At 39.7% G+C, this 23,811-nt stretch overlaps 1 protein-coding gene across 7 annotated transcripts in view; it reads right to left on the bottom strand.

Annotated features, from left to right (window-relative positions):
• The window catches only part of LOC144058866 (teneurin-3), a 222,257-nt gene that overhangs the window by 47,067 nt on the left and 151,379 nt on the right, over window positions 1-23,811 (bottom strand). For 5 of the 7 annotated variants that reach the window (XM_077577466.1, XM_077577465.1, XM_077577469.1 and 2 more), the window contains 8 exons: window positions 20,831-20,851; window positions 18,858-18,881; window positions 17,353-17,499; window positions 15,592-15,808; window positions 10,294-10,413; window positions 6,537-6,801; window positions 5,905-6,172; window positions 3,603-3,746 (listed from right to left, as the gene is read on the bottom strand). In XM_077577466.1, the coding sequence (XP_077433592.1) occupies window positions 3,603-3,746; window positions 5,905-6,172; window positions 6,537-6,801; window positions 10,294-10,413; window positions 15,592-15,808; window positions 17,353-17,499; window positions 18,858-18,881; window positions 20,831-20,851 (1,206 nt within the window). The remainder of the gene's footprint in view (window positions 1-3,602; window positions 3,747-5,904; window positions 6,173-6,536; window positions 6,802-10,293; window positions 10,414-15,591; window positions 15,809-17,352; window positions 17,500-18,857; window positions 18,882-20,830; window positions 20,852-23,811) is intronic. The other 2 variants (XM_077577467.1, XM_077577468.1) reach the window with 2 other exon arrangements.

Consider the following 23,811-nt stretch of genomic DNA (forward strand, 5'->3'; position numbering starts at 1 on the left):
TTACTCTAGTATTGTATAATGTTAAGTCTAAGACTAGAAAAGTGTGTATATGTGACTACATTAATGAGTGTAAATCTGACACTATTCAAAGTGTTACTTTTTTACACTTAACAAGTGTTACTTTAACACTGTTTAGTGTTAATCTATACTGGTAAACGCCGAGTAGTGTAGAAAGTACTCTATACTAGTGTCAGTGTTAAAAATGTAACTCAAACTACACTTTCCTCTGGTAAAACGTACTTGATTCATATAGCGTTTTTCCTCCTTACAAAGACATCAATGTGCTTTTGACTACTGATGACGCGGCATCAGGAGCATCTCGGGGGTTCAGTATGTTGCTCAAGGACACTTTGACATACTTACACTGGCCTGGGATCGAACCCATGCTCTCAGGATTAGACTATTCTACCACTGAGCCACGCTGCCCAACAACAACAACAATTGAATGTATCGTTATTGGAATGTCGACAGCGTGATGGAAATTAGGAAAGTTTCTCCTTCACCGGAAATGAGGGTGTGGTTAATTTAACACCCGAAACACCCTAACACTCAGGGAAATTTACTCTGACAGTGTAAGTTTTTATCCTAACAGTGTTAAAATAACACTGCTTAATGCATATTTGATTGAACGCTGGAAAATTAAGACTGACCGATTTGTTGTGTATTAACTTTAATTTATGTTTACTATTGATTCAATACCCTGAGTATGAAAAGACCTGAATGAAAGAAAATATTCACAGGCACACGACCACCACCTGCACTATTTCCGCCACCGCTAATTGCTACAACTACCACCACTACTAAAGTCACCATAAGTTGTCATGTCCAGGAACAGGAGGACACTTAACTTAATCATTAATAGTTGTATTACTACCCAAAAAATGAAAAACGTGATATTTCGTTACTTACACGATGATGACTATTATTTCTAAATATGGCTTAAAGGTACAGAGTGTAAAAGTTCACCACTAGATGTCGCTAAGTAATAGAATGCAGCCGAAGCAGAGAGACCACGCTTCTCAATTAAGCCGACCAACGATTATTATTCGGTGTTAGCGACAGTGACTTGGCAGCCTGCGAGAACATCAGCGGGGGACAACGAAAGAGCGAGTCAGAGTTAGCTGAAGCAGCTAACAAGAGCAGCTAGCGGGAGTTAGCCGGAGCCATAGGCCGGAGTGGCTAACAAGAGCGGCTAGCAAAAGCAAAGCAGCACTAGCTACAAGCACCACCAGAGTTAACTACGTTTGTATGTCCTTTGGGGATCGGTAGCAGGAAGATGGCTGCAAAACATGTCAGCCTCCTGTTAGGACTGGCGCGACATGTAAAATTTGCGATTACTAGACCTACAATTATATGTAGAAAATGATAGTACATATTTTTTTTTGCATATTATTGAAATTAATAGTGTGTTTTTTAAATCAGTGACATTACTAGATGGTGTTAAATCTTACACACTGTCCCTTTAAATATGTTGACATCCCAGTTACCGACTTTGCATACACACAGTCAATGTTCTAATCAGACATGAAAGTTATGAATTTGTACTTTTTTAGCCATTATAACCGATGATTGGAAATTTATGCCATCATTAATATGCTGAATTAATGGGAAAATCTCTGGAAGACTACCGGGCAATCATTAAAAGAATCCTGGTTGACATGTTTGAAAAAAAAAATGGAAAAAAAGAACCCACACTGATGTAAAACACACAGCCTTCTTTGCAGAGGTAATATTAATTTTAAAAAAAGTCCCATCACCCCCGTGCGCAGATATTAGTGGGCTTTTGAAGCCGATCACGACAGTAATGAGCAAATGAATCAGTGCGCAAGTGAGCCGTGCCGCCATTCCAAATCACTCGGCGCTATCATGAAGATGTGCCCTTTTGATGAACATGCTGCTAATGACATTAATTCAATATAGCAAATGAGTTCTTTGCTCACTCATCTATCCGCCGCACGTTAATCAACAAGTACAATAAATGTAAAATAATCTCGCGCGTGGCGCACGCATGAGCAGGTGCCATCCAGTCCCCTCCACAGTGTCGGCCGGCTTGCGCGGGCGACTCACTGGCGCGCGCTAATGCCGGCGCAATTACAAGCGGCCGGCCTCCGGGCTAGCGCGCGTTTGTCAGCTCGCCAGCCCGCCCCTCGTTCTGACGGCGCACAGTCGCCGTTCCACTTGTCGGAGGCAATTTGTGTGGCGTTTTATCTGCGAGTGTGTCAAGGTCGCCTGTCGTGTCGCGCTGACGGACGCGAGGACTGCTTTGCCGGGGAATGTTGACATACCGTAATAGAACTTTAATTTGGGCATCATAAAAAAAAAAAACTGATGGTTAATTAATCGCTTGGTGCAATCGAGACAAAATGGAGTGTGTGCACAACTTTAATTTGGTGGATTTTGTGGATTCGGTCTCAGGTGGTTTACTGTCCAAATAAGCGGGCGACACGTCAGTTACATCTACACCACTCAACACAAGAAAGGCATCGAAAGAGTTCAGAACATTCAGGGGTGTGTGTGTGTGTGTAGGGGGGTCATGCTCGGGGCAATCAAGTCAAAATGAAGAAAGGTGTACTACTACTACTACTATTACTAAATTACTCCATCATAAAACATAGAGTACACTGTAAATTTGACTCTATTTAGAGTGGGAGCAAATAGTCTCAGTTTTAGAGTAATATTTACACTTGGAGAGTAAAGTAAATAGTTGAAGAAAATAAATAAATAAAAGTCACTCAAGAGTTGAGGAATGAACTCACGACCCTAAATTTGGTAGACTGCCACATTACCACCTGAGCTATGCCCCTCCTACTGTTTGCTTGTATCCATCGTTTTTAAACATTGTAAACGTTTTTGGTCTCGGAGATACGAAGATTCCAGCTGACACAAGCGACATACAAACACACTAGTCAGGTTTCCATCCAAATGTTTTGAAATTTTTATGCACATTTTGTGAAAAAGCGCAAAACCGACATGCGACTTATGCCCGTTTCTATCCGCTCTTCTTTTGCGAATATGCGCCGCGAGAGGACGTTGTAGTGATGGACTGAACGGAAGTAGTTTGTCTTGTTGGCTTCCCTCCCGCATGTAAGTGAAGTGTGTCGTTACATTGAGAGCTGATGTTAACAAAGCCATCTAAAATTGCATTAATGTTTTTTTTTCTTTAATTAATTGTAAAAATAATCGTGTTTCTTACTTACTTCATCTTCCGCCATTTATTGTGACTACAAACGTGCGGGTGACGTAGTATCGGTCAAAACATGCGACATATATCCGGTCTTGTTTCCATCGCCAAAATGCATATTTTCCTTTTTTTAATACGCTTCAAAAACCAAACGTAAAAACGTTTTGGCGAGTTTTTGGGCCGTTTCCATTTAGTTTCTTATTCGCAATTCTTGAAAATTCGAATAAAAACAGGTGGATGTAGATCAGCTGTTTGTTCCTCAACCCTTCAGTGACTTTTGTTATTTTTCAATTCTTTATTTTACTCTCTCTCCAAGTGTAAATATGACTTGAGTGTATTTGGTCCCACTCTAAATAGAGTCCAATTTACTCTACAGAATGTACAAGTAGCAATTGAGCTCAGGTTTCGGAGCGCTTCTTACCGTTCTGCACATCCAAGACGTGGTGCTTGTCCAGCATCCACCCTCCCATGTTGGCGGCATCCACCTCGTAGCCCTGCAGAACCGCCGTCCTCTTCTCCCAGTGCACCACGTCCAGGCACGACTCGTACTCGTAGCCCACCGACACTGAAAGAAAGGAGGCGGCGGTCAATGAGTTTGGCATTTACTCCATGTTGGGATGATTTACAGTAACACATTCAACCTGCACACTTTTACAGTATCTTGTTATGAACTCCTCCCTGTGAAGGGGGCAGGTCTAAATACTAGTTATACTGTACTTCTGAGTTTTTTATTTATTAATTTTTTTAAAGTGTGTACTTCCGCTTAAGTACAGAGTGTGAGCAATTTTGCCACCTTACTCTTATTTGCCTCCTTTATCATACCAGCGCAGGAGTAACCCATCAACAGCCACGAATTATTTAAAAAGTGCAATGCAGGCAAAATCATCGTAAATTATTAAATACTGTATATGTTGCGATACTATCGTCGGAATAATGCCACGACATACGAGCTGCATTGGCATGACATAAAAGCAAGCCGCTGCAGCACACACGGATTCTGCTAAATAGATTCAATATTTCACTAAAGGACGACAATAAAGGAAACGGCAATTCCCGCAGAAATTACATGTGAGACATCAGCGCTTGATAATCCATCATGGCAGATCATAGCAATTGCCAGCTGCATTAATGCAAATAAGCGGCGGTAGTGTCGCAATCTGGGTTTTTCTAGCATTAGTTAGGATTATTGCTTAGCCTACAAATCCTTTTTTCCCCCCAAAGAAATATGACATTATTTTCTCTGTAAAAGACTTTCCCCAAGATATGACTTCGTACCAGAAAAAAATATGGCCCTACCACTTTTTTTCACAAAAAAACATAAAAACGACTTTTATGCTTAAAAAATGTGTATATATGAGTTTTGTTCTAAGAATATATGGTTATAGCCTTCAGAATACAACTTCTTGTCTCCAAGAAATACAACCCCCCCCCCCCCCCATTCTCGTAACATTACAACGACCTTCTCTGAAAAATACAACTTTAAAAACATATTTAAAACATTAACATTTTATTATAACAACAAATCAACTACTAACTTATTATTATTATTATTATTTTTCTTCAAAATTTTCAACCTCCTCAAATTATAATGTATTTTTTGGATAATAATACAACTTTTTTTTCACCAACAATAAGACTTTTCTCATATATTTGTGACTTTTTTTCTAAATGAAATGTAATTTTTTTTCATGAAAATAATTTATTCATCAAAAAATATAAATGTATTTTATTCTATTGCTCTCGCTAAAAAAATACCTCTCTCCTCAAATACTAATAATAAATAATACCCTATTCTCTAACAATTGTGGATTTTTTTCCCCTTTAAGACATTTTAATGAAAAAGAAATATTTTATTGCTGAAAATGATAGATTTGACTTACATCCCTAGCCCCCCCTTTTTTTATCTGAAAAAAAAATCACCCCAAAATATGTCTTGTTTTGGAAGCATTGTTTTTTTTCTCTAAATGGAATTCCAAAATCTTATCCTCTTACAATTATACTTTTTTTTCTGTCAAGAAATTAAATTAAATTTTCCCACAAACAACTATTTCCTGTGAAAAACATAACATCATGATTTTCCAGAAAATAATAATCTCAACCAAACAATAATAATTCTAATAATAACTATTTTCTTTACAATTACAATTTAATTATTGAAGAAAGTACATTTCTCTCTTACAAATACGTTTTTTTTTTCTGAGAAAAATCCCTAAAAGTCCTAATTTATTCCTTTATAACTTTTTGTTATTTTGTCTGAAACTGCAAGCTCCCTTTTTCGGATTTGCCTTGCTAATGTAAGCCATACTCTGGCCTCACAGTGGATGTGGTGAACAGTGGCTTATTTTGATGAAACACCTAAGAACCGTTTTAAATTGTGTGTGTGGGGGTGGGGTGGAATGCCTAACGTGTCTCTGCTAACTGCTGCTCAACTGAATTAATTCTGAGGACGCATATAATTTATTTTGTGAAGAGCCACTGAGCAAGTGCCCGCACTTGTCAAGCTGGTGTGATTCAATCATAAAGTCATTTATACGAGTCTTGACTCTAGCGTTCTCTCTCTCTATATATATATATCTCAACATCGCGCGTGTAAAAAGATCAGACAGCGGGCGGGTTGATTCAAGGCTTTGACACCACCTACTAAATCTCTTTGGAGCGTTATAACAAACGCAGTAAAAAAAAAATAATAAAAAAAAATAGATCAAATCAATCAAAGAACTCACCCACAGCCTCCGCCAGACCGTAGACCCTCTGGCCGTAGGCGTCCGTTTTATCCCAGATGAAAGTGTAGGACAAGTCAGGGAAGGCCGGGAAGGACTTCTGCAGCTGGCGACCCATCACGGCCACCATCAGGTGCACCTTCATCAGGCCGAAGGGCAGCCGGTCCTGGGTCAGCAGAACTTTGAGGATGGGCTTGTAGCCGGACGCTCGTGAGCTCAGGTAGACCAGGTTGAGGTCGCTTCCCGGGATGGCCACTTGCTCGTGGAGGACCTGCGGAGGATATTAGCAGCATGTCAACTTCTTACAGTCAACAAATGAAGCTTCATGAAGCACTTGTGATATTTTTTGACTCCTCTTGATAACACTCTTGGTTTAAAGATGGACGGGAAATTTCATCAATTTCCATTGCGCTAGCCTTTATTTTTAAACCAAGACCACCATCTAGAGGAGTAAGAAAATATTGCAAGTGCTTCATGAAGCTTCATTTTCTCATCACTAAAAAAGTCTACACAATTCTGGCTTAAAAATGAGACTAACATGGCGGCTGTTTTCACACTTGAACAAAGAGCCACATACTGCTTCACTACATTATTATCTGAACACATGTAAGAACAAGCTCTGATCCATTTCTCACCTGCGTCTCGGGGATGACGGGGCTGTCCTCGGGTGACGTCTTGTACAAGGTGGAAAGTGGCGTGGCCAGGACTAGCGGCTCGGGCCGGCTCAGGCCCGTCAGGTAGCAGCCGGGGATGTCGTTGTTCTCCTCGCGCCGCATCACTACCGTGTCCATCACGTGAAAGACGTTCCAGGGGATCCACACGGTGCGGCGTAAAGTCGGAAACGGCGCTCGTTCGTACGTCAGGGTCAGCGATGCACCGCCGTTGGCTAGCAGGTCAAACCTGGAAGAAATTAGTGGACACTTCATTAGGGACGATACCAGTTTCACAAGTCGATGTAAACTTGGGTGAAAATGTGTATCATGATAGGAGACATGTAAAAGTCTCAAGAACCTAGGCAGAAAAACAGGAACAGGAAGCCAGCCATTTTGGTTTGAGGCAACCATTTTGTGTGAATACCACTAATGCAGCATGTTTGATAAATCCATTGGAGGGAGCCCTAATAGGAAGCCGGTATACTAGACAAGATGCTAAATTGTGAAGCCTTTTGGTTGCACCATCTAATGTGGGTGGAGCCTGGTGTTTAAGTTTAAGAAGTAGTGCAAGGATTTTCTGAAAATAAAAAATATGTTAAAAAAAAAAAAAGTCCCTGACCCCAGTTTTACCTTTCAATGCAAACTTATCTACCGGTATATTAAAAGGACACACAAAAAAGTCTTGTGAAACGATGCATGGAATTCAACAGGATTTCAGCCATTTTGGTTTGAAGCAACCATTTTGAGTGAATACCAGCAAGTCTCGTACTTTGACAAATTCCTTCTTGCAAATACTCTCAAAGGAATCCCAATCAGAAGCAAATTTTCCAGACAGATGGGCAATGCTTTATGGTCATTCTTAAATTTCCAATCATCCCCCAACTCACGTTCACCAATCAACCAAAAACTGTCATTATACATATCTGCCTTAATAGGACCCTCGAAGAAGACTCTGAACAGGAAGTGGGCCATTTTAGTTTAAAGTACCCATTTTGTATTTTTAATATACAAAGTAGGGCTATTTTGTGCCTCTTTGTGACTGGCTTAAAGAGGAGAAGTCATCCGCAGCACTAAGATTTTTTTGGCCTTCGATGTCCCCTCATGGTTCGCCACTGTTTGATGGATAGAATGTGGAGTTTGCGGGGGTTAGGGGTTTGAGGATTATCACAACTCTTCAGATATTCCGCCCTGTAAGTCGCCTGACAAGGAGCGTGATAAATGCTTGTGGATGATCACACTTGGTCAACCAACGGAGCCGCCCTTACAAAAAGGATGGAGGACGGGGGTGAGTGTGCTTGTATGTGTGTAATCTTGCAGCTATGAAGCACCCCCACCCACCCCCGCCCCTATCCGACACCTACCCCCAGCCTACATCTCGCTCTTGCCCAAAATGGAAAGCAGTGGCGAAAGTGAAGCTGTTTCAGGTCAGCTGCACAGCTTGGCACTTGCCATATGTGTGCGTCTGAAGTCATGCAATGTCACCACACGCACACACATTCACACAGATGCTTCATCCACCCCCGGGGGGTAGTATATATACACACACGCATGCACACACACACACACACACAACACACTCAAGAGAAGCACTTCAAAGTCCTTCATTTCCAAACCAGCAACTTTTCCTCCGAGTAATGCAGAGCTAATTAAAGCCAGAAAACTCACTAGACTAAAGATTCCAAATGAAAAAGTGTCATTTTTTTCTTTTCGAACCATCATGCCTGGTCAAACAACAGTAATGAATTGGATTCGGAGAATGATAAGACCATATGAAGGATGCTCTGAGGGAATAGATGGGTGTGTGTGTAGCGTGTTTAATTTTGCAGGCTTGTGCGCGCTATGAACAAAAGTATTGGGTCACATTCTGGAAAAATGGAAGAGCTGTTTCCCTAATTGCGCGCACTGTTAACAGCTTCTGAAACGTCTGGTAAGACTTCCCACTAGATTCATCCCAAGATGAGGTTAGTGGTTTCGGATATTGCTTGGGGCACACGGAACAGAAGAGGACCTTCTTCACCAAACACCTGGATTCGTCTTGCTAAGTTGGATAATTAAGATCCAAGGCCAATTTTGGGTTGATCAGTGAAACTGGTGTCAGGGGCCATTTTTTCTTCTAAATTTCCAAGAATCCTCGAAATGATAATGAAATTTTGAAGCCACACTCCATCCATATTAGGTGGTGTGGACAAAAAACTTGGTAATTAGCATCACCCATCTGTCTTGGAAACCTGCTTCTGATTGGGGCTCGTTTGGGCAAATTAGTTTGTGAGCCGCCCTGGAATTTGCCTAAAATGGCTGCTTTGAACTGAAATGGATTTTTAATGTCTCCTGCGTTTATAGAAATATGCACACAATTTTACATTGATCGTGACTATGGAATTAATTCAAATAAACCCCAGCAGGAAGCAGTGAGTTTAGACCAGGGATAGGCGACTAGCAACCATGAGGCTTTATTATCATCCCTAATTGAAAACAAGCATCCAGAAATGTGAAACTTTTTCACCTCTGTTGTCTAACTCATTCAAACCCCAAAACAAATAAATACGTTTTTAATACTTTGTCCTTCATTCCCAAAAACGTATTTATATGTTTTTTTAAAAATGTTTCTTTTTATGCTAGAGCGAGTGATGGGTGAAGCCTCATGAAGCTTCATGAAACACTTGCAGTATTTTTATACTCCTATAGATTGTGCTCTTGGTTTAAATATAAAGAAAGTGATTACATATCCACTGCATCATTAAACCAAGAGTGCCATCTAGAGGAGTCAAAAAAAAAAGTGCTTCATGAAGGATATAATTTTCGAATTATACATTTTTAGATCCGTTTTTATTTTCACTTTTAGTCATTTATTTATTTATTTAGTCATTTATTTACTTAGAATTTTGGCAGTTTTAGTCCTCCATAGCTTATGGCCTGAGGAGGTGAGTTAAAGCAATGGTAGTTATTTAAAAAAAAAAACGGTCAGCAGGTGGCAGCAGAGTATAAGAATTCAGCCAGGGCCATGTTGCAAAAAGGTCTTTTTGGCAGTGTTTTCAACAGGTTTGTGAATAATGATGAAACTTAGCTATATTCTAATGTTAATTGCGGCAAAACGGAAATAGATACAAACTTTTTTTCCTGATGCAAGAAGAGACTCTAATCTTACTTTTGGTAGGTTCCATGTTTTTATAGCAATAGAACAGAATATTCTGTGGACAAAATCAGTCAAAATCTAGTAAAACAGCTGGGAGTAAAGGGGGTTGCTTCAGTCAAAATGGCTGGGATGTGAATGGAATGTGGACAGTTAGGGTTAAATAACCATTTCGAAGATCCACCCTAAGAATGGAGCACAAATGACCATCCATGACTGCTTTCAGCTTACATTCTTAAGGTGTACATAATGAAGCACAGGAGTGTGCGTCTGCGCTGTCATTATGCGTGCGACAACGGCAGAAGGTCAGAGCGCAACGCGACGTGTTTAACGACACTGCGGGTAGATTGATTGTAGCCTCGCTGAAGCAATGCATTTTAAACAGGCTTCTCCAACAACACCCTCTCCGTCGCCGTGACATTTGCATCAGCAACTGTTGGCGCCTCGCTCTCCATTTGTTGTAATTTTCGGGATGCGCGCCAGGACGACTACACGCAATTCCACCCCTCTAGCCCCCCCGCAACTCCCATCGCCTCCCCGCCGCTGAGTATAAACATGGAAACGAGGCGAAAGGTCGCCTCTGTTGCGTTGCCGGATGATTGCGCTTACATGCCGTCCTGTCTGGTGACAGTGTAGCCGTATTCAGGGTAGTGCGGGAATGACACGTTGACTCCGATCAGCGGCGTCCCGTCTCCGGTGAGGACCTGACCACGGATGACTGATGCCAGGCTGTATGAGGGGCAAACAAAAAAAAAAAAGATCATACGCACACACAATTGGTTGAATGCGCAGCAGCAGCAGCAGCAGTAGCTAGGGACAGAAGAGAAACAGACAATTACAGGGAAAAAAGCATGTGTTGTGATAATAAAGTAGTATTTTGTATTGACAATTCCGAAATTACGTCACAAGTCAAAATGGCGGTCTTATGCTTTATCAAACTGGAAGTGTCCCAGTTCTGCCCTCAAAGCTTTTGAGGTTAATGTAAACAATAAAGATGGCTGATTCCGATAAATTCTTTGTTGTTCTGGTTAACAGTCATTCCAAATCACGCTGTGTCACCTGAACATATGTTTTGTATTTACATTTGCCTAGAACGTTTTGAGGGCGGAACTGACACAATCTGAGTGGGATAATTCTGATTTCCCACTTTCCTCGAATGCAGCATTTTTCCTCGGTGAAGCGATGCTCACCGCTCATTGAAAGCATTGGACTTTGGATCGTTGTAAATTGATTTGTGAGAATTATTTTGATTTGAAAATGTTGCTTGACTACTATAACAACTTGCTGGTTTGTATGCTAGTCGCAGGCGTGGAAATGAAGCATTGCATTGTGGTAATAACAGAAATGGCCGGATGTTTGGAATTGTCAATTTGTCGACAAATACGATTCTACGTATGTCGTTCATCCCCCAAATATATGCAAATATCCAGTTTCTCTTCTCATAAAATGATACTTTTTTCATAGTACAAATCACATGTAAAATGACGCTTTTTTTCCCTCATATTATGATAATTTCTATAAATATCTGACTTTTGTCTCACAGTAAGCCTATTACGACTTTTAATGGTATTTCTTCCCCCACGTTATATTGATAATTTTTAATTATAAAAATCTGTTTTATGTCATATTACAACTTTCTCTATTGTATTTAAAAATGTCTGTTGTAATATATATATTTTTTATTTTATTTTTTTTTGGGGGGGGGTCTGCCTTATTTGATGCAATTTGACGTCACACACACTATGAATATTGTGATTTTTGCGCTTTTTAATTTTATACGTTTAAAATAAAGACATTCATTCATACATCTTGCATATAGGCTTGTGGTACGTGAAATATCTTTTTTTTTGTTTTGTTTTGCTTTTTAGCAGGTTGCTAACAAGAAGCAGCATGACTCACTAACTGGCTGATTCGCCCCTCAGGCAAACTGGTTTGCTTTGAGTCCACACTGTACTACGCTTTCACCGGCCTGAAAATGAATTTTTCCCCAAAATATTCAAGCACTTCGCTGCATAAACTTGACAGACGCGTGAATAAAAATCTCTCAAAAACAAGGGCGGTGCCTTTAGGTGAACTTTTTTTTCTTGTCATGTTTCCGCTGCGTTTAATTTATTCGCCGCCTCTCGAGCGTGGAGAGGAATCGGAAACAGGCTCCCTCTTGCATTCATCACAGGGAGGAGAAGAAGGGGGAAAGACATGTTATCTCCAGGTCATTATGTAGCAGAGGCAGGCTTGATCAACAGCAGCGTTAACGCTTGCATCCTTTATTTAGCCAGGCTCAGGCAATGGGGCCACTTAAGAGCTCGGCGCTGCTTCTTTCCAAGCATCTCTATTTGTCTTTCAGACGCAAGACAAATGATACAAGGACAAATAAAGCCAGCGACAGCTGCTGACGCGCTAAAATGAGTGCACTGTTATATGCGCGTATGCGTCATTGTCAACCAAAGATGCTTAAAATTCAAGAAAAGGAATATTATTCGCTTATTTATTTATTCTTTAAAAAAAAAAAAAACTACTGTTTGTATTTGTTAATTGCAATATTTTTTATTTTAGTGTTATTGTGTTTTATTATTTTTAATTCATCTTTTTGATTTTGTTCTTGTTGCATTTTATTATGTTTTTCATAAATCAATTTTTATATCATTTTTATTTCAATATGTATTCATTTGCATAATTATTTCTTTTATTTTCTATTCTTTCTTATTTTCTATTTAGTTTTTTTAATATAGGATTTTATTTTATATATTTGTTTATATTTTTACACTTTCCATGTTAACATGTTTGTTAATATTATGTGAGCCTACTTTAGTACATAGAAAACATTTCATTTCCTTCAGCATTTAGCTCAAAGCTTTTGAACATGTATGGCTTCAACATTTAGCTTTAAGCAAACCGATTTAAAATGGTGACATGTGATATGAGTAAATTAATTTAGCCTGTTAGTCATTTTAGCGTTTGTTATGTTAGTTGGCGGTCATTCAACTCAAAGCAGGAGAGCAAACAGATTTGGGCAGGTGCAAAAATGTAATAATGGATGTGTTTGGAATTAAACAATAAATACAAAAATAAATACAAAATATGGTTTAAAAAAATTTTGGGGGGTGAATTTGTGTATCCACGGGTGCCGAATTGCTGCTTGAGTCAAATGTACAGTATATTGCTGATTTAGCATTTAGCTCTCAGATGGGCTAAATTAAAGTCATAACACAGTTACAGACTCAGAGATTCACTGGTTTATTGTATTAGTGCAATACATTAGTGCAATAGTAATTAGCAAATTTAGCTAAATTAGCTAACTCCCGTGCACGTTTGTGGTCGGAAGAGAGAAAATCATGATTTCCAACTGCGCTCAGGGAATATTCCCCGCGACGGTTTCAAGTAATCCGTATGTAAATAGCTCGCTTTACTGGAAATATAGAAGCCGGCAATAACCCAGACCCTAGCATGGCGGGTAATCCTTATCCTCATTGTCTTCAGCTTACTGTCATGTTGGTGTCTAGAAGCAGCATTAGTGCTTGTGCTCAAAATATTCATTAGATTCTTTTTTCGCTTTCTCGCGGCCGAAAGAAAAGCCTGCCGTATTAGAAGTTGAGCATACAGTTAATTAAATGTCACTGTGTTGCACCACTGCAACGTTGCATTTATTCATTAAAAGCTTCATCTTTAAACCTTCTGGCTTTAGCATTTAGCTTCGAGCAATTGAGCAAGCTGATTTAATGTGGCGGTAAACAGTGTACTATCATCTTGTTAGCATTGTTGTATGAGTGTGTTAGCCTGTCTTTAGCTTTAATTCTTGTGTAAAACGTTGTGGAACATAAACTAAATAAAAGCCGTGCGGTTAATACAGCATGTTAGCCTTCTGGATTTTGAATTTAGATTTGAGCCATGGTGCAAGCTGATTTAATGTGTTGATAAACAAGTAATAATAATAACTACCCGGCTAACTTGCTAGTGACTTATGCAGATTTTTATTCATTTGTTTTTTAGCTTTCTGGCATTTTGGCATTTAGCTCCAAGTAATTGGGCAAAATGATGTGGTGGTGAACAAGCAATGTTTTCAGGTAATAGTTAAGAAACGCTTCTTTGATATGCATTTATGAATTTACAGGTGGATCAAAATATGTGTATTTTCATGTCTTGCTTTATCGATTGAATTTATAGCTTTAAATTATGAGGGCTGGTGAAGTCTGGTCATATTTAATGTTGGTTATGTTTGATAATGTGATGATTTAGTGTGTCAATGTTGAGTGAACAGTATAGGAAAATATATATTGTAGGCTAATAATTAGGCAGGTTTACTAAACTGTGGGTACAGATTGCTAAACTGTGGGAACAGATTAATAAATTGTGGGAACATATTAGTAAACTGTAGGAACAGATTAGTAAACTGTGGGTACAGATGAGCAAAAAATAAAAAAAATCATACCCTGGCACCAGAGAGTATCCGTATAAAAACGTAAATAAACCTAATAATATAAAAGCAAAATATGTTGAATAAATAATAAAATAGATTGAATAAATAATAAGTACACAAATTAATTGCCTGAGATGTGACAAATATTGTCAGTTTATATTGCTAATGTGTTCCTATTATCATTAAGACTGACTAAGATTGTGATGTATTGTGATTTGTGAAGAGCTAAAAAATAATCTGAATCATGCATTTCATTAGCGCTGCTGCAATGACGTCATCGAAAAGCGCTAAGATGCTTCAATCTATTTTTATTATTTCTTCAAATCTTAAAGTATCCGGCTTTTATATTTGTTTTTACAATTTCAGTCCATACATTTTGTTATTTAAATGACAACTTTAATATTTTCTTTCCAATGCTTTGATGTCAACCAGCTTTTTTTTCCATATAACTTTATTGAACACTTGTAAATGGATCATTTCCAGCCAATCCTGTAACGTGATGTCATCGTTAGGCGACCCCGATACAATCTGGCAGCCCGATCACATCTGGTACCGACACTAAATCTGGCATTAGGCTAACACACTAATACAACAAAAATGCTGACCAAGGCTTCATCCTTTTTTTAGTCCATCGGTGTCTCAAACAAAGTACAATAACAAAAGGCAGACGCTAACTTGATCTTGTTAGAAGAGAAGCTTAAAATATCTTGAAAGGGAAAATCGAATTGTAATAGTGCAACAAATGTGATTTTGAGGATTGTTTGTCATTGTAATGGCATCAAATCAAACACAGCTGCCCTTTTTTTAAGTGCTACCTAGAGGCCACAAATTTAGTTGTTTATCATCTGATAGGTTTAGCAGTTTTCATAAATAAATAAATAAATAACATAGTAGGCCTACCATGATGTACATGGTATATGACACAGCTCACAGCGTTTGAGAGCTGAAAGAATGGTTTGAGTTTTTATGATTTCAAGCCACATCTTATAAACGTAAAGGTTTTTGTCAACATTCAAATTTGGCACGGTTGTTAACCCTATTATCTATAGTGTGTCAAGACCAGGGAAAAATAGAAACTGATGATGGTGACACTTACATGTGAAACACAAACACAAATAACTAAATATTTGTTATATTTGTTGTAGCACAACACAATATGCTGTTGTGTTTATCTTTGTCTGTTGGTATTTTGTTTGTTGCTGTGTTTTCAGAGTAACCGTAAAGTGTGTTGTGCTTCCCCTCTCCCTGATACAAATTATTTGTCATCTGCCTGCCACTAAACTTTCTTCTTTTCTTTCTTCCACTTTCCAAATACAGAAGATGACATGATCCTGTCATATCTGATTGTTTTTAACACTCTTGAGCGACTCATAATAATATAAGATAAAATAAAAACAAAACAAGAGTTGTGACAGCGTGTACCCGCTCTAAGCACACTTATCACTGAGCCTGATGATGCAACATCACAGAGTGGCTTTGCAAACACTGCTCACCTGCTGTTGAAGGGGTTCTCCCCTGCTACCACGTGACTCCCGCTGGGCCCCATTAGGAACGCCACACGCTCGTAGAAGCTCCTGGAGGCGGGCTGGCCGGCCGAGTTCTGGCCCTGCGTGGCGGCAGCGGCCGGGTCCAGCGAGCCTTTACAATACGTCTGACCCTGACAGGAAATCTGAGTGCAGCAGTCCGGGTCCATGCAGTCCACCAGGCCATCTGGGAAACCAGGAGGAAGGAAACGTGAGTCTTGGGGTCCTGGTTGGGCATCAGTCACGACATAGGACAGCTATTCAAAATGCATGAATCTCATTGTCGAATTGCGCACAAGCACTTGGGTGGACAGCTATAGCTATTTGGAAGCTTGTTGTTTCCTTTTTTCTTTCTTATCAGTCAATACAGTGAACAGCTATTTTTTTTTCAACTGTAAGTGACAACAGTGGACTGGGCAGGTAATCAAAAGTTGTTTTCTTCTAGACCCGATGGATGACATGTTCTGGATGTCAAAGTTGTGCGTCAATCACTACATTGAAAAGCTGTTTGAGTCGTGTTTTCTTCTATCTCTACAGTGGACACCTTTTCTAAAGTGTTTTTCTTCGGTATAACAATTTTGAATCTGTTACTACAGTGGAAACCTATTCAAAAGTTATCATCTATCCATGCACATTCTTTCGTAGGCGTTTTTAATATGAGTAAGCTTAGTGTCAAATTTTCCATTATTACAGTTGACAGTATTTTTTTTCTATACCTGCCTCAACGTCAAATCACATCTCAGTCACTACAGTGGTCAGCTGAGCCATCTGGGAAGAGAGGAAAGCGGGATAGTGTCCACGTTCCGCGTCAAGCTCTGTTGCTCTGGTGACCTCTCATATGATCCGGGCATCATTAAAGTGACAGCGCAGATTGAATTATTTAACAATCACCTGATGTGACCTCCAAACTTGTTAAACAGACCACCATGCTCAGGGAACATTTAAAAACTATTTGGGCACCTGACTGCTGTTTTTCAACTTCTGGTTATTATTATTTATTTTTTGGGGGTATTTAACCCCATAGATATGTGATTAGATTTTTTGACATGGGTTTTTAGATTAGTTTGACTGTTTCTAATTTTATTTATTTTTTCTTTCATTTTTCTACACCTTTTAACGACTATTTTTAATGGTTCATTTTAGTAGTTTTTTCTTTATGGACATTTTTTTTTTGTCTTCTTCTTGACTTGGTTTTTGACTGCAATTTTTAGACTTGGGCTTTGATTTGACCCAGACTTTTATTTATTTGTTTATTTATTTTGCAAAAAAATTTGGGGACTGCTTTTATTGTGTTGCGGTTGTTGTTTTTATGTATTTATTTACAGTTTTCAGTGTATTCTGACTTCATTCATTTCATTCATAGTTTTTATTTTGCCTTGGTTCTCGTGTTCTTTGAACAGTTTTTTTTTTCACTTTTGTGAGTTGATTTCTGACTTGGTTGTTGATTCTTTATTGTCTTTTTTTTCTTGTTTTCAGTCTCACTCTGGTTTCAGTTTTTAGATTTGGGTCTTTTTTTGACGATGTGTAAACTTGATTTTACTGTTTTAATCCTTGTTGATTTATTTATTTTTGACTTTTGACTTTCGTGTGGCAATTTGATGGAATTTGTCAGTGTGAAAGGGGCTTTTGCTATTACATTAGCAAATTCATTCAACCTCTCCTCATCTGTACCATAAACGTCAGGCCAAAACCGGCTTTAGGCGGCCAGCTTGAACCAGTTAAGCTTCCTACCTCCCTCGTTGTCCTTGCCGTCTGAGCAGAGTGTCTCGGTAGCGACGTCGCATCCCAGGCCGCGCCATCCTGACTGGCAGATGCAATGCCAGACGTTCTGATCCAGGACGCAGCGCCCGTTGTTGTTGCACAGGCCCGGGCATCCGTCTGTCAACACATCATGTAGCAATGTCACACACCAGCACGAGTGAGGTGGGAGGGAAAGGGGGTTTAGAGAGGAGACAGTGGGCAGAGGAGCGAACACAGAGTGCAGAAGACGTCTGACAGGACTCGGGATGTGTGAGAAGGTTCTGTCGATTCACATGAGCGCGTCGGTGTGATAAAAGTGTCTCGGTGACTCTTAATTAGAGCAGGACCAGGACCCGTGTTAGAGCTTTCAGGTGGTCTATAAAGGTGGTATTGTTGATCCTGGAATGAGGTTCCCGTGGGTCAAACTGCGCGGCGCAGTGTAGCTAGAGCCAAACACTGCACAGACTAATGAGATCCAATACAAGAGCTGGAACAATAAAAATCTAATAATACTGGAGTTTTGATTGGGGAGGAAACATACAAATTCATACTCTCCCTGAACACCTAACCTCATTATATTCAGTTGGTGAATGGATGGATGGATGGATGGATAGATAGATAGATAGATAGATAGATAGATAGATAGATAGATAGATAGATAGATAGATAGATAGATAGATAGATAGATAGATAGATAGATAGATAGATAGATAGATAGATAGATAGATAGATAGATAGATAGATAGATGGATGGATGGATGGATGGATGGATGGATGTTTGGTTGAGCCGGCGGATAGATAGATAGATAGATAGATAGATAGATAGATAGATAGATAGATAGATAGATAGATAGATAGATAGATAGATAGATAGATAGATAGATAGATAGATAGATAGACAGTTCGATCAACATTTGAATGCGAACTGTAACCTGTGTTTTCAAATAAATAAGTAAAAACACAGCCCTTGTATTGCATCCGACTGACCCATGTATATAAATGCAGATGAACTGCGTGGGAACATGTTTTTTTTTTTTCTTGACGTTTGTATAAATACTGGAAGCAACAGCCTGCACTGCATTTTGGACTGAACGCTCATGTGAAGTAACAGCCACAGTGACGGGGGACAAGGAAGGCTTTAATGTCAAATAAGAATAATAATAAAGGGAAAGGGAGAGAGGGAAGCGTCGGCATCCTGAGCGTCTACATATACAGAGAAGGACAGAGCACTGGCCTCCACAAGGCCCAAACAAACCACAGCAGCTCCACTGGGTAAGACAAGGAAAGGGGGACGAGGGGACCGTGGAGTCTACTGGTTCAAGACGAACAGGGAATGATGGGACATATCATAAGGAAAAACGGGGAGGGGGAGACATCATGGTCGACTCGGACATAGAACAGGTGTATCAACGTCGTGCTAGGGGGGAGACAAAGAGCAGAGAGGGGGGTGGGAGGTGATCGTTTGTGACAATCTCCCTGGGGAGGGTTCAGTTTACCTTTATATCCTATCTTGACTGCTCCTATTACACAACCCAGGAGAGGGAAACATTTAGGAAAAAAGGGAACAGAAGTGACTTAGCTAAGGCTGACAAAAAAACATTTTCTTATTATTTGACAGTGGATAGGCGCATGTATAAAATCCCCACCCACCAACGCTCGCATTCTCGGTGGAGACAGAAGGCCGACGCTAACCATAAAAGATGGGAGGTAGTCAGTATGTTGAAGCAAAATAAGGATCACTACAGTCAACAATAAGCAGGGTTGAGCCAATAGGAGCTAAGCATAAGGGTCACAGAGTTAGGCGTGGAATGTTTGGGTTAAGGTTAGGGATTGTATTTGGGATGAGGAAAAGGCAGACTAAAGGATGGATGGTTAGGGTTAGGGTTGTTAGATTAGGAAAGGGCTTAAAATTCGGCATTGGGATTAAGTGATAAAGGCTCAGGTTAAAATTTGGGTCCTCCGATTTGTTGGCGACCAATTCAGGGTGCACCTGGCCTCTTGCCCAAAGAACTTCTGGGCTAGGCTCTTGCTCACCCACAACCGTAATGAAGCTTTCACACAGCCCGGTTTCAAGCGTGCCATATTTGGCACTGGTTGCTAAGATACGGAACAGGAAGTAGCCCCGCGCTTTTCCCTCTTGTTTAGACATGAAGTAGGCTGCAGTAGGGCAGTATGGATTTATACCCTTTAGGACATAACTTATTTTTATAGAGGAGGTGGAGGAACCGACAAGTGACAGCAAGAAAAAGGAAATGGGCTCATCAGATGATGGTAGAGCAGAATCTCATTGAGTTCAGGCTCATCAGCGAGCAACAGCGATTTGGTACTGCTTCGAGGTGTGCTTGAAGTATCTTCAGGTTTTGCCATGCTTTTTTCACTGTAGCCTACAACACCACCAAAATGCTCTTTTCGATGTCAAGGAGGCGCTGCGCCCGAATTTTTCAATCGATGCGACACTGCCAGGCAGCCATGAGTGCACCGTGGCAGCACGTACACAATAAATTGGTTTGTTGACTACGCGCTGCGCTTCACTATGAGTGGTATGAAAAGCCCTTAATCTGGACTAGCTATACAGAAAATTGACGGATGGGTCAAGGTTTGTGTTAGCGATAAGGGTTACACAGATCCAAGGACGTTTTTAAATATTTAAGACCATCATTTTAGAAAATTTGAGCTTTTAAGACTAGGGCCTCAGTGGTCAGCACATCTGCATCACAGTTCTGAGGTTGGGGGTTTGAATCCAGGATCCGGCCTTCCTATGTTGAGTTTCATGTTCTCCTCATGTTTTTGTGGGTTTTCTCCAGATACTCTGGATTACTTCCACATTCCCAAAACATACATGTGAGTTTGTGTGAATGCGAGTGTGAATTTTTCTTTGTCTATATGTGCCCTGCAATTGGTTGACCAGTCCACGGCATCAGTCACCTTTGCCTAAAGTCAGCTGGGACATGTCTGCAACCCTAAAGAGGATAAGACATTTTCAAAATGGATGGTCTTTTTAAGCAGGGTTGGAGTTACGTGGAAGGTAAGATTTAGGAGGTAGTATTAGGGAATCCATTTTGGGTTAGATTTAAGAAGGTGTTTTAGGTTGGGGTGAGGGGTTGGGGTTTAGTGCTAGTGGATTAGAGGTATAGGGATAGGATTAGGGGTTAGTTTTGGGTTAGGGTGTATGGTTGGGTTAGGAATTGGGGTCAGGGCTTGAGAGGGTTATGGTTATAACTGCTGCTCCAAAGCAAAGCAAACAAAAACATATGTGTACTCCCATTAATACAACTGTAGCTTCCAAATTAATTAATTTTCTTGAAAAATAAAAGTCCCCATTTCAGTGGAGCCGGAAAGCCAACACGAAACATGAGTGGCGGGAAGTATTCGATATGTTAGAGGCAAAATAAAGGTGGATCGGAACAATCTGCATGATGAGGTTATTTTCAAGCAAAGAATGTGTTGTTTTGTTTTGTTTTTCTTTTACCTGACACTCTGGAATCCAGGGCTTTACATGGACGCAAAGAGGAGATCAGAGGAAGACAAAGAGGAAGTAAGATAGGAACAAAGAAAAAGACAATTATTGTAAGACCATGTCCACATGAGCAAGTATTTTCTTGATTATAAAAACAAATTCAATGCATACATTTTCAACTGCTTATAGGCAGGCCCCAGAACATTTTACATTTTTAAAAACAACATTTACTATAACAAATTATTGGGGAAAAAATCCTGTTGGTCCTCATGGAAATATATTTGCATGTTGTTAAGTGCATGGCAAATGAACAGGTGGCACTTTAATCCTCCTATATTTACAAAAAGCCAGTTTTTAATGAATTTGAATTTTCATTGACAAAATACTCATATTTAACATATCTCATCCATCCCCAAGAGAATGGACACGCTCCTACCAAAATCTGCATACCTGAAAAATAGAAATGTCAAAAAAGCCTGTTTTTGATTAATTTTCATAGAGCTCATATTTACCCTTTATCCCCCACCCCCACACGCCCCCACCCCAACCGGTGCGGATGCTTGCAAAGCACGAAAATCTGCACCAATATTTTCTGATTGCTTCCATGTCCCATGCCACTGCTTCATACATGTCACGTTAAAATGGTAAAAACAAACAAAAAAAAACGTTCTCCTTTTCTGCACACCCTACAAAAAATAGCTTAAAAAAAATCTTGTATTTAAAGCTTGATTAACATAATCACACCTGTTAGTTGCTCTAACAGCGCACGCTGTGACCTCATTAAATAAAAGAAAGGCATCAAAGTGTCACTTTTCCCTTAAAAACACTGAAATTGCTCAATTTTGTCCAATTGCCGTGCATTTTTGATGGATTTTCCCAATAACATTACATTTAGCACAAGAACATTTGTTAAGTAGAATTGGCATTATGGTAACTTAAAAGCAGATAACTCCCCCAAAAAAAGAGGCCAAAATAAAAAATAAATAAATAAAAAACGAATACCAATGTTCATGTGGACATAGCATACATTTTAGTTAGGCAACAAGACAGAAGACAGAAATAAACAGATTTAAAAGCACAAGAAAGGATCCACAGATGAAGGCAAGCCATCAATTTTGAGTTATCACGCATGTGAGTTCAGTGTTTGACAAAATTGTGAGCCGTTCATTAAAGCAGCGAGTGATTAAAAAGAAGAATCCCAGATGCCGGCCATTAGCGGCCGTACGAATCACCGCCTAAACGACTCAGTCTAAAAACGGTTGCTAAAATATTCATTATGAACGTTCTCCGTCTGCTTTGGCTTGGCGCTAATGGGCTAGCACAAAGGAAAACATAGCTTCTCTTGATATTCGAACCTCTTTGTTTGCCTTGTCGCGTTCAAACACCAGTGGGCTCAAAGCAGATCCATGCTGAGCCATTAAGCAGAATACCCGAGTCACTTCCTCCGACGCCAACTAAGCTTTGACGGTGGCTATGAGTTGAAAACACCTCAAACTTCAGTGCGACGGCTTATATAACGGGGTCACTGTTATTTAGTCAAAGAATAGCCAAGGAAGTCGTCCGTGCGTGCTCTAGTCATCCAAAATGGGATTAAAATGCATTTAAAGGACAAATCAAATTTCTCCCTGAGAAAAGTGGATGTCAATTGAAACAAGAGCACAGGGAACATTTAAGAAAGTCAAATTGAAGACTTAAAGGCTACTTCGATTGAATTTAAGACCTCTCGTCTATTGAATACAACCACTAACGCACATCAAGCTGCACTTTAGCTTGGGTCATTTTAGTTAGACCTGTTTTATAGTAGAATTAAGTAAAAGGAACAAAATGAAAATTTCTTTTTTAAGTAAAGAAAGGAGTTAAAGTGGGAGCAAAACAACCAAAAGGGTTAGCGTTAAGGTGTGAGGGGATTGTTTACAGGGTTCAGGTTAGGTGAGGGGTTGATTCACATTCGAAATAAGATTAATGTTAGAGGTAAGGGTGAGGGTTCAAGGGTTAAATTTAAGGTTAGCCCTATGTTGGGTATGGTCAATTTTAGGGGTTCAGATTTGGATATTTGCACTCCACCCAAAAAACAGCAGGACTGAAAATGTATTATTTTAGTTCACACATTTCATCCATGGGTGGCAACACTGGCCACAAACAACATCAGATTGTCATTTTGCCTTTAATAATCTGGAGTAAGATTAAGGTTTTTACATTTTAAATTCAGAATTTAAATTTGGTAGGGTTAGTGGTAGGCAACCGTTAGGGTTATGATTAGAGATCAGAGTTAGATTTATAAGTAGGGTTGAGGGGTTTCGGTCACCTGACCTCTCAATTTGATCATTCGGCGAGATGAAAATGAATAATTTTCATGCAAAAAAAGCATTTTATCACTTTTGGACAACAGCATTAGATGTCAAGGAGATTGTACTGTAATTTTGCTCTATTACTCAACGGTGGGAAAAGTAAATGTGTGCGATTTAGAATTATGTTTTGGGATACCTGGTGAGTCTGAGTAAGTGTTGTGATTAGGGGTTAGGATTACGTAGAAAGTTTAGTTTAGGGTTGGGGGTATGGTTTAGTGTTAATAGTTATATTTAAGATTACAGGTAAGGGTTAGTAGTTAGTGTTAGGGTTTATTGGCTAGTGTTACATTTAAGGCACCTGAATACTCATATAGTCATCGTTCTGAGAAGCTACTAATTATTTCACAGGAAATGTTGCTAAAATGTACTATTAACACCATATCCTTTGTAGAAAGCCTACCAAAAAGCAAGTGATAGCTAGTATGGAACTGTAGCCTATAGCTGCACCAGTTTTACTGGGAGGATTACAAGTGCTGGAGTCTGCCCACCTCCACCTGCGGGGAAGAAGCCTTGCTGGATTGTAAATACATAATTAATTGCCATTAGTCTGGAGTTGCTGGATCTTTTGTTTCCTAGGTGATGCACGGGAAAACGGAGATAGGGCTGTGAGTGGCCTCTGGGTGATATAGCGTTTGACGCTACATG

Source organism: Vanacampus margaritifer, chromosome 10 (genome assembly GCF_051991255.1).
Source record: "Vanacampus margaritifer isolate UIUO_Vmar chromosome 10, RoL_Vmar_1.0, whole genome shotgun sequence".
Classification (NCBI taxonomy): Eukaryota; Metazoa; Chordata; class Actinopteri; order Syngnathiformes; family Syngnathidae; genus Vanacampus; species Vanacampus margaritifer.